Genomic DNA, 17,201 nt, shown 5'->3' with positions numbered 1-17,201 from the left:
TCATCACCTCTTCTGTCTCAAATCTTCTACACCTCATTAATACACAGAGTCCTCACGTAACCCTGCTTCAAATTTCAATTGGATTATTTTTTTCCCCAGAACCACAGAATACAATGAATGGCGAGTTCAGGTGTAGTTGGGAGATTGGTAGCAGTTTATTTCTGGGAATCCACAATACTTTTCAAATTGTGGAATACAGAATATGTATATTGTTTTGCACAGCACTGGGGCACTAATTTAGGTTATTCATATGGTATACTTCCCTAACTGCTCAAAGCAGTATGGTAGCTAGATGTTAGACAGTTTGAGTGAACAACAGATAGTAAGTTATCTACCACATGTAATTTAGACCAATTATTCTTATGCTTATTTTGACAACTCATTTCCTTTTTGTGGCTTTTAATTAAAATGACCATAACTGTAAAGTTTTTTTTGTACTGTCGTGCTTTCCAACAACTACACAAGCTTCCTTGGTCAAGACATCAGGAGATAGCATCAAAGCACACTATTGTACAAATCAAGATTTTTTTTTGTTTTGCAACACATTTGAACAAAATCGTTGGCTGATAATGATCATGAGCACTGTACAATATTGAACTGTGACAGAAAGGCGACACAGAGGAGCCATATTTTGCTCACGGAAGCTTCAGAGACATTTATTTCCTATAAACAAATATTGAATGGAATAATGTCACTTATCACGTGACTCAGACTAGTGCGAACTCAAAACATATCCTACACAAACAAGTGGAGGAATGATTCTGAGAATGTATCCATTTCAGAACACAAAAAGCTGACTCACAATCTGTAACCTCTTACTGTATTTTTCCATTTACAGCCTTTCCCGCTTTCCTTTACAACACTTAAGTCAGGATGATATACTTATTTATACATATATTAAGAAAAGAATGAAGCAGTGCTCCTGAAAATCAGTCTCTGTGTGGTGTTGGAGTAAGGAGAGACAGTAAAACGTGAAAACAAATCTTCTTAGCATTGGATGGGACGAGCCAAGAGTGATGCCATGACCTAAAGGTTCCATGACTGGTGTGGAGCTCAGGCCTGTTTTTTGTTTGTTGTTACAGCAGTTCTTTGCATTATTTTCTTTTCATGGTCTCTCTGTCCCCCCTTGCGGCCACCAGCTCAGCATTACAGTGGCAGCAGAATTCAGGCTTGAAGTGGGTCACATATTCTCCTCACATCTTTCCGGGGCCTGATGGCATCATGCCTGGCATCCCACCAGACATTCCAGTGTTGGGCCCCAACAGGATCTGAGGAGGACAGCTTGATATGTTAATCATGTACGGTACATATTTATGAGGAACTACGGGAATATAGGGTGATAACCACGAATATATATTTTATTTCTGAATTGAGATTTTGATTTTCGTATGCACTGGCAAGCGGTAAGCTGGATGACCTTAGCACATTACATCAGCAACCCCTGCAACTAAATCTTCAGTACTGGTCGGGCTCAGAATTGGTACTACATAAGTGTTTACAGCCAGAACTGATTTATGTACGGATATGAGGACTCTTGGGTTTTGGGGTAGAAGGAGATGCATGTATTGTAGTACAAAACAGTCTACTGTTCAAATTCTTGCCTTTGTTTGTGCCTGTCTTCTTCTGTCATAGCTGGCTTCACATATGGTATATCAGCACAAGCCGAGTACAGTTTTCGTTATCGCGATGACTGGCTACAGATGCCGATGCTGCCAGTTTAGCAAATTTGTCATCATATTTAGCAACTGTCCAATATCCAAAACACCCCCCTCCCCCATAAAGCAAGCACCCATACAGATTCCATTGTAGTTTCACTCATGGAGGCAGCATTTAATCATGGTGTGTAAGAGGAGACAGCTCATAGGCATATTTTAGAACTGAGGAGATAACAAAAGATTTACTTGGTTGATACATTTTACACTCAATAGGTGAGGAGGTACTCCAGAGACACAACTATTTAAATTCAAATGATTAAAAAGTTAGTTTTAAAAAAATTCTTCTTTTGAACAGTCTAGTGTGCGTCTGTCCAACTAGCTTCTGCCTTCTTGTCATGCTGAAATGGTCACGGTTGTTGTAATTAACAAATCACCTGTCTCTGCTGCTGTAACTGCTGCTGCTCCAACTGTAGCCGCTCCGTCTCAAACACCACAGGCAGCACCAGGATCATGAAGGAGGTCGTTCCCACCCAGAGGGCTGCGCGAGAAAAACTAGATCGAGACATAAACAAAATGAAAAGTGCCCCCAACAGCTTCTGTTTTAAAGTGAAAATTTAATTGGCAGTTGGCTGTAGCTGGACTTAACTGAACAAATGGAAGAAAATGTACCTGTAAAACCTCTTGGCCAGTGAGACCGAACATTGTGCCGAGAACTCAGCAGCTGTGCGAACTGCGTCAGGAAACATCTCTGTCAGGCCCCACAATCTCTCCACCAGGGTTTCATCAAGCTAGAACACAGACGAACAAACTCAGTCACATTTTAGCTCAATTACAAACTATTTAATGTCTAATGACGCATCCATAAATGGCCAGTCAAAAACACTAGGGATGCACCGATACGAGTATCGTTGCCAATACCGTACGTCTGTAATGTCGTCGTACTCGACAAAATGCTCCGATCCTACGACACTGATACCACATTACCAGCCTGACTTATACCTCGAGGCAGGTGGCGTAGGAGCCATGTCAGCCATATGGAGATACTTTTAAGGTACACACGGCTGACAGCACTTTGTTATTTGTCCAGTAAAGAGACGTAAGCGATACTGTGATAAAGTATCACTTTAGTTGTCCTATCAGATTTATTTTACAACTTCTGGTGGCAAGAAGCAGTCTTGTAGAACAGGCTTCTCAAATGTACTTGTACACCACTAGATATTGTCCAATTTCACTTAAGTGGTCCGAATATTTTTATATTTGATCATCTACACTATATTGCCAAATGATTCACTCACCCATCCAAATAATCAAAATCAGGCGATCCAATCACTTCCATGGCCACAGGTGTATAAAATCAAGCACCTAGGCATGCAGACTGTTTTTACAAACATTTGTGAAAGAATGGGTTGAGCTCAGGAGCTCAGTAATATCCAGCGTGGAACTGTGATAGGATGCCAGGTGTGCAACAAGTCCAGTCGTGAAATTTCCTCGCGGTAGGCCACGTAAACTGACGGAACGGGGTCAGCGGATGGTGAGGTGAATAGAACAACAACAACAACAAGAAAAAGAAGAATCACCTTTATTGTCAAGAACATGCATGGATGCACACAAAATTTCTTCTCTGCATTTTACCCATCACAGTGAAAACACACGCTTGTTAGTGGAACACACTGAAGCAGGCGGCAGCGTGTGCGACGAGGTCGGCAAACGTTTTGCCGAGTTAATTGCTACACACCTCCAAACTTCATGTGGCATTCAGATTAGCTCGAGAACAGTGCGCAGAGAGCTTCATGGAATGGGTTCCCATGGCCGAGCGTCTGCATCCAAGCCGTACATCACCAAGTGCAATGCAAAGCGTCAGATGCACTGGTGTAAAGCACGGCGCCACTGGACTCTAGATGAGTGGAGACACGATCGCTGGAGTGACAAATCACCAGTTCAGGGTGTAGCACGCCTCCTGCCCGAAGATAGCTGAGATAGGCTCCAGCACTCCCGCGAGCGACCCTTGTGAGGATAAGCGGCTCAGAAAATGTATGGATGGATGGATGGGTCTGGGTATGGCCGTTGCCAGGAGAACAGTACTTGTATTGTGCCAAGTTTAAAGTTTGGTTAAGGGGTTGTTTTTCAGGAGCAGGTCTTGGCCTTAGTTCCAAAGGAACTCTGAATGTTTCAGCATACCAAGCGAGATTGGACAATTCCATGCTCCCAACTTTGTGGGAACAGTTTGAAGCTGGGCCCTTCCTCTTCCTACATGACTGTGCACCAGTGCACAAACCAAGGTCCTTAAAGACATGGATGACAGAGTCAGGTATGGATGAACTTGACTGGCCTGCACAGTCCTGACCTCAACCCAAGAGAACACCTTTGGGATGAATTGGAGCGGAGAATGAGAGCCAGGCTTTCTCGTCCAACCCCAATATGTGACCTCACAAATGTAGTTCTGGAAGAATGGTCAAAGGTTCCCATAAATACACTCCGAAACCTTGTGGACAGCCTTCCCAGAAGAGTTGAAGTTGTTACAACTGCAAAGGGTGGACCAACGTCATATTGAACCCTATGGATTCAGAATGGGATGTTCATAGTGTAGTTCATATGTGAGGCAAGGCAGGTCAATGACTACTTTTGGCAATATAATGTATCTATGCCAACGACATATAGTGACAGAGAGAACTATTAAATACTCTTTTACTAGAGAGCAATTATCCCACACAAGGTTTCCACTTTTTGTGACATTTTTGTTTGGTGGTGTACAGTGTGACTTTCTTATTTTTTTTTTTTTAAATACTGTATGCGCCTTAGCTCAATACGGGTTCGAAAACGCCGACTTGGCGAACAGCCTGATTCTCCTCAAGTAACGCGCTAGCTACATAGCTTTACTCCATCCTTATCGCCGTTTTAGCTAGAAACGCTAAGCAAATAAATATAACCAGATGTTTATGAGACAGCAAATGACTTATGTTTAAGGTACCGCAAACTGACTAGGAACTCACATCATCATCGTCGTCGTCAATTTCGTCCTCGGGGGGCCGGGTAGCCACCGGGCCCGCGGCTGGGGAAAGCTCCTCGATTCCGGCCATGACGTCTCTTCTGTCCCGCTGCGAGATATCTCGTCGGTCAAGCAGTGCTGCAAGACAACTCAAATCGATGGACAACACAACAATGTCGATCGCGATATTAAAATATGTTTCACAACTGAAGCTTGGATAGGCTCCAGCAGCCCGCGACCCTAGTGAGGAGAAGCGGTAAAGAAAATGGATGTCTGTCAAGTAGCTCCGAAGAAAAAGCGCTAATGCTAGCAAGCGTGCATACATGCAAGTCGGAGGTCACCGGTGGAACGTATGCGCATGCGCGTCAGCACACCGGGTCGTGACGTCATCGACAGAGGTCATTTGGTGCTTCGCGTTAATCGAGTAGCGTCCTCTAGCGTCTGGATTCTTTATGCAAGCACTGATGTTGTTTTGAACTGACCAAAAATAACTTGTTTTTGCTACTCAGCTTCCTTGGGAAACATGGGCTGACTGTGGATCCAGAACACTTTTAAACTTAAAATTTATTTGACATTCAACAGTAAGTTAGTGTAAACAGTACTCTGCTCAAGGGATATGAATATGGCACACTGTGGAGAACGCTACTGAATAGTAACTCATTTTTATGCACACTTTGTCTATCAATGGAACCGATGAAGCGATGTCGCTCTTGCATGACAAGGGTTCAGTGTGATACACATTACCCACTGAGCATTTACATCATTAGTGGGTTGCATTAATTTTGCCGTTTCCCCCCTAAAATTTTAGTCAAATAAACAGTATGTAAATCTGTTTATTAAAAATAAGCAGTATGTTAATTGTTTATCTGACAAATATTTGTATCTTATTATTTTAACAACATTTGTCAAATAAACAATATGCAATACATTACACAACCCATACATTTAACAATGTTTTTTTAATTGAATTGAATAATTGGTTGATTAATTCAATTTAAAGTGAGAATGGGTTGTTTCCTTTTAAAATAAACTTTAAAATGCACATTTAAACTTCTCTTTTTTACGTCATCTACGAATGACTTGGCTCATGTGTCCGTTTTTTTAAAAAAAAATAATAATAAAAATCACAAAGGTTTGCACACCCCTACACGAAAGCATTAGCACGACACGTGACATGACCAAAAACGATAACAAGCTGTAATATATTAACTTTACAACGTTAGTCAACATTTACTTAAACTCTCGCATTTGTTCAATGTTGATGTCGAGTTTGACTTTGGCCGTTTACGTAAATAGAAGTGTTTTGATCCATGTTTTGTCGTTGGGAGTTGCAAAGGAGGGATGGCCGAGGGTTTCCTTGTTTACATCAACCCGGAGTACGCGGCGGGGGCGGGGTTAACTCCGCCCTCATTCTTCAGCCCTTACGTCATTGTCGCTTGTTTTTTTTTTTTTTTTTTTTTTTTTTTTTTATGAATGAAAGAATCCCACCTCAGAGCGCAGCGAAGTCATTCCGGGAAAAGGCGGACTGACATTTTGTCACCATAGTCGCTTCGAGCCAGCGGCTAAATTGTCACATTTCGGAACTAGGAGACACCGAAGACGTGTATGTGAGTCGATAACAACAACGGAGCATCGGAGGCACAATCTCTATCGTGAAATCGCCAAATAAACCAAAGGACAAGTGAGTGGGCAGCTGTTTAATCTCTCGTAGCCCATGCTAAAAATGCTAACAGCTCGAATTACTAGCATGTTCAACACGGCGTGGGTGATGTATATTCCAGTTGAATATTAATAGTATTACATCGGGCTATTTACCAAACAAGTGGAATTTTCGCCTTGGCTTGTGTAAATGTTTGAATATTCGTAATAGAACATTTTTACAGTCGTACTAAAATGGATGTCGAATCTGCATTCTTCGCTACGGCTGTTTACTACAGCGGCGGCACTTTACCCTAAACTGGCCACCTCCTGGTTATAAATCACCATGACAATTTCGTCTAATATTATTGAGTCGTTTACCATGATACTCAGTGGGCATTTTTTGGGGTGGTCGCTTGTGTTGCGTTTACTTGTTGCGCTCGGTTTCGCTAAGCTTCCATGTAAAAGCCAGCAGACTTTATGGTATTTTTAGCCGAGCATATACACGGATATCCTGCAGGCTTGTGACAAATATAGCAACAGATCACGGGCTGTTTTTTTCTTGGAGGATTTTATTTAATTTTTTTTTTTTTTGACCGGCTATAGCCGGTTTAGCTTTAGCGGGGCGATTGGTGTATTGCTGAATCACCATGACTTCACGAAACGACGGTTTCCAGTCCGCCGGCTGTTTGGACGCCAGTGTGGTTGCTTGCGACCACTTCAGGGCCCACGCTTTTCGGGAAATTGCACTAACTGTACGCAAAATGACAGAGCGTTGCAGTTTGCACATTTTAACGATTGTCGACCCTCACGCTGTAAAGCAACACGTGCTTTTAGCTGTTTTACTGTTCAGGAAATGGACCTAAACTTAATGAACTTAATTTCTTCCTCTGATTAGATTTCCTTGCCTGGAATGCGGTCTAAAATGACACTGGACACCAACCGGTTACTGTTTAATGGTGCACATGCTTTTGACTTAAGATAATCACCAAATAAGAAAGTGAAAGTGTTAATAACCTTGAATAACAAGGCTCATTATCATACGTGCTTGAGAAAATACAGGGTGTCCATAAAGTCACTGTACAATTTAGGTAATTTATTAGAAAAAGCAAGTGAAGAGTGAAATTGTGGAAATTATTTACAGGCACACCACTTATCCAACACTGTTCATCTCTATGCATGTCTTGTGCCATGCATGAATTGTAATGGTGGATGTAGTTACGCTGAGTCTGCGTAAATCTGATTTTGTTTTCAGTAAACCGCGATACATGTTGTGCCCTTTCGTGTTTTTTTTTTTTTGTACCTATTAAATGAACAGGACTACACAACTGCATTGTGATTAAAAACTATATTAAAAATATATAGGGTGTGTCAGAAAAGTTCCAGGACTGGAGTCACAAAAGCACTCCTGGAAGGATTCTTTGTTTGTCACAGGCATCATCATGTCATTAATGTCTTCAAAACAGGTTCCCTTGAACTTGAAAAAGAGGAGTGGGGGAAAAAAAACACACAGAGCCAGTTCGGCTGAGTAGAGAGTTTGCTCCAGCATGGCGATGTTGATGTTCTTCTCAGTCAGGAACTGTCAGATGCTCAGGGCATTGTGAGCAGCCGCAAACTGTCCTGCCACAACTCTTGTCCATTGAATGCCGCAAATGCCACAGGAGCTTTTTGTTGAGCTGGTTGATCGTCTGGTCCATATTTAAAGGGAAAACTTGCAGTGTAGTTTTGGGAGATCGGTCCTGGAACCTTTCTGACTCACCTTGTCAAACAAATCTGATTGACAGTGAGTGCTTTAATTTCCAAAATATCGATCTTGTTCAGAACTGATCCGAACCTTGACTGAGATCACTAGCAGGGGGGTAGTCGGACTTCCTTAGGTTAAATAACAGAAGGTCAACATCATTCAGGAAGTGTACGCTTATAATTCGTTCACACGCAACACGCTTCCTTCTCTGCTCAGCATGAAAGTGAAAAAAATTGAGCTGTTCACACATTGAAAGAAAGTATTGTCGCTATGCAGCAGACATGGTCGCCACTATGAGCCAGCAGGCTTTTTCTAGCCCGGCATAAAGCCTCAAGTTAGTCATTGTGACAGTGACCTGACATGCACCGCAGGCCCCACCCCCACCCAACCCACTCAAACAACTGACCTTAAGAGGAATGTAGGAAGTCACACACTGCCTCTCTGGACTTAATGCTAGATATGATGTTTCGGTTTCTAAATAGAGCTTCTCAAAGACGCCGCACTGTTAAACAAACACTTCTGTGAGCGTAAGCATGTGTTTCATGTTACACAAATGGACACACTTAGTTTTAGTTCACCGGCTCATTTTGTTTACCTAAAAACAACAGTGTAGTATTTGTACCTTGATAATTAGGAAATATTTGTGGTGTCCCCAACCAATTATTCATCCATTTTCTACGGTGCTTGTCCTCATTAATAATAATAATTAATGAAGTGGTCCCTTGACTTATGAATTAAATTTGTCCCATGACCACGCTTGTAACTAAAGCACTCATATCTCAAATCCATCCATCCATTTTCTGAGCCGCTTCTCCCCACTAGGGTCGCGGGCGTGCTGGAGCCTATCCCAGCTGTCATCGGGCAGGAGGCGGGGTACACCCTGAACTGGTTGCCAGCCAATCGCAGGGCACATACAAACAAACAACCATTCGCACTCACCGTCAGTTGCCCTACGGGCAATTTAGAGTCTCAAATTATTGCATGTTTTTGGGACGTGGGAGGAAACCGGAGTGCCCGGAGAAAACCCACGCAGGCACGGGGAGAACATGCAAACGCCACACAGGCGGGGCCGGGGATTGAACCCGGGTCCTCAGAACTATGAGGCTGACGCTCTAACCAGTCGGCCGCCCTGCCGCCATATCTCAAATCATCTTTCCCCAGTCTATCTGTTACAGTCTTACTCAAAACACCAACAAAAAAACATTTGTAGCGTTTTTTTTTTTTCCCCCATTCTTCGATACCAGTTGGCTTTGTGCTCCCTCTGGTGTGTCCCACCTTGGCCAACAGGTGGCAGTATAATGCAAGCATGCATAATACACAACGAAGAGTTTCACAACTAAGTGATTCAGAAAGGTGCAGTTATATTAGTCATTTTATTTGTCATTTTTAAATATCAAACAATCAAATGAAACGCAGCAAGTACAGCTGTAACTGAGCGTGCCTTCTTGTGCCACGCGACGACTTTTTGTTATGCCGCTGCGCAAACTCGTTAATTGGCGCACCGTTTGTAACCTTGAAATATCATATTTATGATAAATGACACCAAAATCCCTCTCAGGACAAATATAAAACAACCAGATGAAGACCAGTCTTAGTCATTGCTCATCGTGACCTCGAAATGCTGTATGTCAGGACCGTAGTGACTCTAGAGTCCCCGTACAGTATACCTCTCCTGTTTGTATTTATCACTGCATAAAAGTCAGTGGTCATTACAACCAAAATTCTTAATTTGTGTAGTGTTTCTCTGTGGCTGTTAGATTTTTTTTGTCCAATCAGATTTCAGCCCTTATGTCCGACCATGTTAATCTAATATGGTTTCTTCGTCAGCAGTGCTGACCGATGTAATGTACAATATATTGGCAATGGGATTGTTTCTTTAACCAATCAGAGTGCAAAATTTGTCCTCACAGGGCCAGAGGGCTGTCTCATTATGACATTATGACATCCGCATTTTTCCGTCCTCTGATTGGTTTGTCACAGCAAAACTTCAGCCAAATTCAACTAACAAAACATGATTGTAGCAATCTGCACATATTATTAATCAGCAACTTTGGTGAGTCTAGTGTATTTTATTGAAATGTTTTATGTTTGTTGTCATGTTATTTGATACATTTTGATTGTGAACTGCTCCAGACGCAATATGCGGTACAGTTGGATGTTTTTATATAGCGTATTTGTACAGAATTGATACTTTTTGTTACGTAATTGTAGTGGTTTTAAGAGCAGGGGGAAATGTGTATGAAATTTGTTTTCCATGCTGATTTTGAATTGAAATGTAGCACAAATTGCCATTCTCTGCAGTAGCAGGCACGAAGAACAGTTGCCGTTCTCCCAATGAAAACTTTGGACCGTTGGCAGTGCGTTAACAGGAGGAAGTGTTGCTTAGGACACCTGCTTTGAGCAAGCACAAGCCCAGAAGCCTTGGTAACTTCCTCCTTGCCACGCCAGCCAACAAACGAAGGGGCCTGTCACTTTCACACACAGAAAATAGCTTCCACTGATATCACGCCACGGAATTAAGACTAAAGCGCGTGTCTGGAGAAGACTGAGAGATCTTGCGGCTTCTCCTTTTCTCTGCGTTGCATGACCGACGGTCTTGTGAGCGGACATAGATGTCAGGCCAGATATGAACCAAAACGGCGTGATGCCCTGACTCTCATTTGAGCCGCCTACCTTTAAAAAAAAAAAAAAAAAAAAAAAAAACAACAACGCTGAATCCTGTTTGTCTCTTCTCAGAGTGTCTGAATCTGTGCTGACTGGTTCCTGCGGGCGGGGGGAAACCCGAGGAGAGTGGGATCATGACGACAGAGAGAAACAGCAAAGCCCTGAAGGTAACACACATAAGTAAGAAACAGTGGGAGTGCATTCACTTTGGCCATTTACAGAATGTTGATTTCAACCCCCCCACCCCCCCAAAAAAAAGACAGAAAAAACGAGGGATTTTAGCAAGGTCTCTTTATGCAAAGGCAGAAGTTGTGTTGCACAATTGTAGTAGTAGATGTTGACGTAGCAGTGGGTGCCTTACCGAGTATCCTGCAAGAAGTACGGTGGCCCTTAAGGTAAAAGAAGCTAAGTCCTCGCTTGATTCTGCTCGAGTGTGAGAAGCCCACAATACGCCACATGACAGATTTGAACTAAACCCTGATAAGAAATGTTATTTTGGCTATTCATTTACAACCATGCTGAAAAATTGGACCTTTCTAAACATCGTTTCTGGTTAAACTGTGCAGTAATATATTATTGACATTGTCAACTGTTGGCAACATTTTTAAAAACACCGAAGACATTTCTGTGTTTTTATATTGTTGGTGTGTCAACATTTACATACCTTTTAAAAATTGACATTCCTGTCATTTCCATGTAAACAGCTGCCTGTGAAAACGTGCCATTACATCACAACTAAAACAACAATGGCGCAACTGTTGACGATAAGATTGTTCTTCTCCAACAAACTGTACATTTAATGTACTGCAAATGTGTCTTACCACTTGCAGTGCTCCACACAAATGAGTGCACTCCAAATTGTGTTTAGAAGACAATTGTTTCTAATAGAGTTTCCTTTTAGAATCAACGTTTTCTATGGCACACTAGAGCTGTGTGGTGTAGCAAAAATCCGATTACAATCTTGATTATAGATGAAGCAAATGATGATAATGTTGTTCAAAGCAAGTTTTTCTTTTTCTGTTTTGTTTTCCCTTTCTGGGATTTACTTTATTTTTCCTCATAACAAGCTTTGAATGATTAAATGGATTGATTGAAGTTGACATTGAAAGTATTCTGGAATCATTATTTACACTGCACTGGAGAAGGAGCTTAATGCCATTCTATTCTAAAGTAAACTAATCTAGAAATGAGCCTTCCAACCACATGGCTTGGCTGCTCCGTATGTCTGTCCCCCAAAAACCCACAATAAACGCAATAAACAAAATAGTGTACCAAAATCACCTTGTCTCACCTCTAATAATTGCGTGTCGATGCCAGAAGATCCAAAGCACTTTTAGTTCTGTTTGACAATAATATGGCCTGACTAAATAAAACTCTTCCCCTCACTTCAACATAGTTCTCTGGTGGAAAGCAAGGTTTTAAAAAATAGACAACGTTAGCCTGAACACAAAAACAATGAGTTTTTCAGCGGAAAAAAGGAGGATTGGTTCCCCCCAAAAATTAGCGAATTGGCAAATTTCGTAATGCCGAACCACAAATTTAGATTGTTGTTTAAGTTGTAAGTGTAGTTATTTTCACCCACTCATATGTCCTGTTTTCATACTTCCACTTATTAAGGTGAAGCAGGAATGCGGCGAGAATGTGCCCTTCCTGTCGGACAGCGAGCTCATGTCGCTGACTGTGCGGGAGCTCAACCTCCACCTGCGCGGCATGTCCCGCGAGGAGATCCAGAAGCTCAAGCAGCGCCGGCGCACCTTGAAAAACCGGGGCTACGCCGCCAGCTGCCGAGTCAAGCGGGTGTCCCAGCGCGAGGCCCTGGAGCAGCAGAAGCTGGAACTCCAGAGGGAGGTGGACCGGCTGGGGGCGGAAAACGCCGGCATGCGGAAAGAGCTGGAGGGGTTGGGGGCTCGCCTGGCCGCGCTGCAGAGGTTCGCCCGAGGCCTGGAGGCCGGAGGGGGCAATCTGCTGGCCACCGCGCCGCGCCTTAACACCGCCTCCGTCATCACCATCGTCAAGAGTCCGCCGCAGCCTCAACCGCAGAGGGACCAGGAGTCTTCTTAGGCTCTGTAAACAGACTGAGGGGGTGTGGAACACACACACTCACACACACACACACACACATACACACTTATTAAACACGACGGAGAACAAGAATCATGATTGGTAGGAAAATACGAAACATCAGTGCTACGCCTACACGCGGGAGTCATTCATGTGTGACATCACCAAGGACCAGCCGAGCTTCTTCCCGGACGACTCGGCTTCAGTAGAAGCGCTGGCTACTTAATAAGGTGGAACACTCACTTTTTGCATGTTTAGAATGTACACTTATGTGCAGTACTGTGCAAAAAGTTTTCTTTGACCACCACTAGCCCTTAATGACCCATTCCGCAACACTCTTTTGACACTGTAAAATATCAAATAGGAAAGTAGTGCAGTGAACAAACAAATATTTGTGGTTTGGCGTTCGCCAATTTTCATATTCAAAGATTTTTGGGGGTAAACTCATCTGTTATTCATTTAAAACTCACCTATTTGCTTTTTTTGTGCTCAGGCCAAAACTCTCTTTAGCGCCATCTGGTGACATCTTGGTGTTGAAGTGAGTTGCGAAGCTTCATTTACACAAAAGTCGTCTTTTCCCACCATCGTGTGACATCGATAGGAAATTACAGTCCAGTAATAACCCTTGATGGAGTGGGGCACAATTATTAGCGGATTTTTCACTATTTTGCTACTGCAAATGGTGAACTTAAATCTTACACGTCACTATTAGGCAGTTAAGCCAATCAGCAGCTAAATTATAATGCAGTTAAATACAACAAAATAATACATTTTACAAGTATATCCTTAGTAGAAGTAAAACCATGATGATGCATTTTTTAAAAATAAGTTGCAAAGGGTGCATTATTATTGTTATTATACTCGTGCGAATCTCATTAAGCTTGTAGTTAGTGCAGATTCACTTCTGAGTCACTAAGGCGTGAATGGAACAGTCCACCTAAGAATCAAAATGGTATTGTCCGTCCATTCCTAACATCTTAAGTCACTCACCACCAACAAGTAAGTCAAATGAGACGAGTGGTGGAGTACAACCTGGACTGGTTGGCAGTCAATGTTAGAGCACTTCCAGACAAACAACCATTTCCGCTCACATTCACACCAATGGAAAATTTCGGGTAGGACAAATAAAGTAAATAATAATTGGTTCCTTGAAGCACTTGGGGTGATGATGCGTCCGTGAACCAGGAAGTCGCCTTCTAACTAACCAAGTGACATAAATACAGTGCTAGTTTAGATGGCAAAGGGGTGGAAAATTAATACTGTCATTTCCTAAAATCAGGTTGTTTAAGTCAGGATAATGCTAAACTAGGTTTCCCCAACTATATTTAAGTTCCCTATGAAGAGCCGACTGTTAATATTTTAAATTCCTAATTTATTTACATCGATTCCGCGTTAATACCCAAGGGAAGTTTCTGAATTAAAAAATTCCCATGTGCTAATTACACATGGCCATTTACAGCATTGTTCAGACTTTTCTATGGTACTGTACATTTGTGAGGCCATCGCACATCCAGGACCCAGTCACGCTCAGACTAAGTGAAGCTAAGCTTTGCTTACTCTTGACGGCTCCAAAAAAAAAAAAAAAAAAAAAAAAAAGATGTCACCGGTACTCTTTTATGCGACCAAAATGGGCGAAGCTTACTTTGCTTCTGCTTTTTGGGAATGCAACCCAAAAAAAACAAAAAAACCCTAAACTTTGCAGGCCAGCTCCCCCCCACCCACAGTTCTGCAAACTTCTGCATTCCAGGTTATTATGTTAACAGCCTATCTGTATACTTTCTCAACCTCAATGGCACAACAGGGTCGTGGGAGGCTTCTATATCCCATAATATATCTTCAAAGCAGAACGTATTAAAATTGAAGGGGTTGTAAGTTGGAACGCCTGCTCGAGGATGACTGATGTTCAGGGTTTGTGCACCAACACAGTGCCTTCAGTGCTTGTGGGAGGTATCAAACCAAACCTGCTGACCGTCCATCACACTTCTTTTGTCTTGGCTGAAATAGCACACGACTTACTTGTCCTCCAGTTCCTTTTGTGCAGTAACTCTTCTGCTCCATGTCCATGCTCCTAGTGTGGCTTCCTTTTCCCCTCACACCCTGACGGGACAAGCCGAAAGTCGCGACAACAATATGCTCCAATCCCCAACGCGCGTTGGTCATTGTTTTGCTGATAACGCGACGACTCAACTCCGCACACATTCCTCTTTCCGTGTTCTTATTTGTAATGTTTGTACATGCCGTCGAGACGCAAATGTTGAGTGACATTTATTAGAGATATATTCTATATTTTATTTGTATTTAAAAGTAGATATTTTGACAAGACAAGCTAACTGAGTGCTGTGATGTTATGTATGTTTTCAGTACTTCCATAGTCGAGGGGAGGGTGTATTTTCATGTCTAATTGTGTGACAACGATTCCTACTTCATAAAATGTTGAATTATTAGCTATGTAGAAATATGCTCCAAGCCGACGGCCATATTGCTGTGTGATGATTCGTGCACGTGTGTTTTTGCCATATTTGTACTGGCTTGCCATAGTGAATTCTTGGAGGGATATTATTTTTCTATGATTTTTTGTGTGTGTGTGTGTGTGTGTGTGTGTGTGTGTGTTATCAGTATGGAAGAATGAGAGGCCGAGCAGAAAGAGATAAGAGGAAGAGAAGAGGAGGAAAAAAGATATCAGGGGGTGGACGACTGACGGAAAAAGAAAGTTGTAAAGCAAAGACTGGGAAACGAAGGTGTGATGTGTATTCACTTGAACGACTGCAATCAGTTGTGATACTTTTAAGTTCATGAGCAGACGTTGTAACACAGACTTGTGTTGAAAAATAATTCAAATATATGAAGCTTATATTTAGCTATATGAATATGTGTGGTTTAAAAAAAACAAAACATCTATATTTCCAATGTCTCACCTCGTCAAATTGTGCTGGACGTTTTGTGATACTTGCAAAACAAAAATGGTCTTTGTATTTATTGTACTTTTTCTATTGTGAAAATTGAAGTACATCATCTATTTTATATATTAATTATAATAAATGTTGTACATATTGTACATAAAATGGTGTTCTTTTGTGGTTGTTGGGAACGAAGGAAGTGGCTCTATGTACAGGATGTGTTGTATATATCAGATAAACTGGAGGTCAGTTGATTAAAACACACAGTGGCAGAGGTGGCAAATGTTCCCACAATTTGTACATAAGAACTGCAGATACTTGTTTAAAAAAAAAAAATATATATATATATATATATATATATATATTCTCTGGTAAAAGTAGTGGTGCTTGTTAAACTCCTTAAGGTAGAAAAGTACAAACTCTGAAGAGAAGAAAATTATGTATCATTGTCAATTATACCCACTTTGATAGCGGCACTACAAAATGTCTGCCACAAAAGAGTTTCCTGCTTTTATTCATCTGTGTAGTGGTCGTACTGAGAAGAAAAATGCAGTTTTACTGTATGCTAAATTCTTGACAATTAGGACTGAACTGACATGTCCTGCATGAGCAAAACAAAACAATCTAGAAAAAAATGCTAAATCAACTGATATGATCAAAAAATAATAACTTATCGGCACTTTTTTTTTTTTTTTTTAATTTAGATGAAATGGATTTTATGAACGCCAGAGGCTTGTGGTTTTTGTCCGATACAAGACAATGCATCCGCTGCAAATCAAAATTATCTTGAATAAGTACACGGATGGTTCACGTTCCTCCATGTTGCTGCTGTCCCTTTTGTTCTGGCTATTTTCGTGACCATCTTAAATTAAGCGGGGCACGTGGCGGAACTGCGCGGAAGCGGTTTTAATCGGGTTTTTGTAATTTGACAGAAGTGCGCATCTGGCATAAAGTGGAACCAGCATATTCACGGTTCGGCGCCTCCCGAGTCACCTCTTCGCGGATTTGTTTTCCCAATTTTTTTCTTTTTTGTTGTTGTCTTTTTTACATTTTTCTTCTTTTTTTGTCTTTTTTGGGGGTGAGGGGGGGGGGGGGGCGGAGTTGGACCGCTCCCAAAAATGCTTAATGGCAGTTTACGTTGTGGACGTTAACACAGCTGACTGCAGAAGTCGCCAATCAACGCGGCTTGTCTCATTCCCTTAAAAATGTGCCCCAATGAGTCTCGCATGGCGACATCTTTGTATGGAAGAGCCACCTGTGCATGACTGTAGCATCGTCACTTCTCTTGGCCGGTGTGGCAACAGACAATAATTCAATAACCCCAGACGTAAGTGGGGCCTCGTGTTTTTCTCTGCTTGTGCCCCGATCAAATTCACCAGAATCGCGTTCGACGAGCTGCGCAAAAAGTTAGACATGGTCTCAAAAGGCACACGTTTAGATCGACATTTTGCCACCAAATTGTTAATGCGCCGGCCGGCGTGATAAAGCACACACCCTCGCTGCACCGATACAGCTCATAGACAAAATAAAAAAATCTACTTAAGCACAATAACGAA

The 17,201-nt window shown here is 42.0% G+C and overlaps 2 protein-coding genes across 3 annotated transcripts; one reads left to right on the top strand and one right to left on the bottom strand.

Moving 5' to 3' along the window:
* Positions 1-144: 144 nt before the first annotated feature.
* tomm22 (translocase of outer mitochondrial membrane 22 homolog (yeast)) lies at positions 145-4,973 on the bottom strand. Its single transcript, XM_061706238.1, has 4 exons — positions 4,646-4,973; positions 2,325-2,443; positions 2,090-2,207; positions 145-1,268 (listed from the first exon to the last, which is right to left on the bottom strand). Exons 1-4 carry the CDS (start codon positions 4,964-4,966, stop codon positions 1,194-1,196), a joined length of 633 nt encoding a protein of 210 aa, XP_061562222.1. The 5' UTR covers positions 4,967-4,973; the 3' UTR covers positions 145-1,193.
* Positions 4,974-6,124: 1,151 nt separating this feature from the next.
* On the top strand, positions 6,125-15,919 carry maff (v-maf avian musculoaponeurotic fibrosarcoma oncogene homolog F). Of its 2 annotated transcripts, XR_009770422.1 has the most exons (4): positions 6,125-6,322; positions 10,760-10,854; positions 12,305-12,978; positions 15,365-15,919. XR_009770422.1 is itself a non-coding variant. In XM_061706588.1 (3 exons), exons 2-3 carry the CDS (start codon positions 10,822-10,824, stop codon positions 12,746-12,748), a joined length of 477 nt encoding a protein of 158 aa, XP_061562572.1. In that variant the 5' UTR covers positions 6,125-6,322; positions 10,760-10,821; the 3' UTR covers positions 12,749-15,919. The 2 variants fall into 2 exon arrangements, 1 of the variants encoding a protein (XP_061562572.1); XM_061706588.1 differs by having other exon boundaries at positions 12,305-15,919.
* The last annotated feature ends 1,282 nt before the right edge of the window (positions 15,920-17,201 follow it).

The sequence above is a fragment of the Phycodurus eques genome, chromosome 19 (assembly GCF_024500275.1).
Source record: "Phycodurus eques isolate BA_2022a chromosome 19, UOR_Pequ_1.1, whole genome shotgun sequence".
Classification (NCBI taxonomy): Eukaryota; Metazoa; Chordata; class Actinopteri; order Syngnathiformes; family Syngnathidae; genus Phycodurus; species Phycodurus eques.
Note: the sequence above shows the minus strand (reverse complement) of the source record. Positions and strands in the feature narration are given on the sequence as shown.

Excerpts from the sequence above, each read along its gene's own strand:
- tomm22 (XM_061706238.1), bottom strand. The coding sequence starts at position 4,966 with ATGTATGCACGCTTGCTAGCATTAGCGCTTTTTCTTCGGAGCTACTTG. Across the intron at positions 2,444-4,645 it reads TTGACGACGACGATGATGAT|CTTGATGAAACCCTGGTGGA; the intron begins GTGAGTTCCTAG and ends TCTGTGTTCTAG. Across the intron at positions 2,208-2,324 it reads CTGGCCAAGAGGTTTTACAG|TTTTTCTCGCGCAGCCCTCT; the intron begins GTACATTTTCTT and ends GTCTCGATCTAG.
- maff (XM_061706588.1), top strand. The coding sequence starts at position 10,822 with ATGACGACAGAGAGAAACAGCAAAGCCCTGAAG. Across the intron at positions 10,855-12,304 it reads GAAACAGCAAAGCCCTGAAG|GTGAAGCAGGAATGCGGCGA; the intron begins GTAACACACATA and ends CCACTTATTAAG.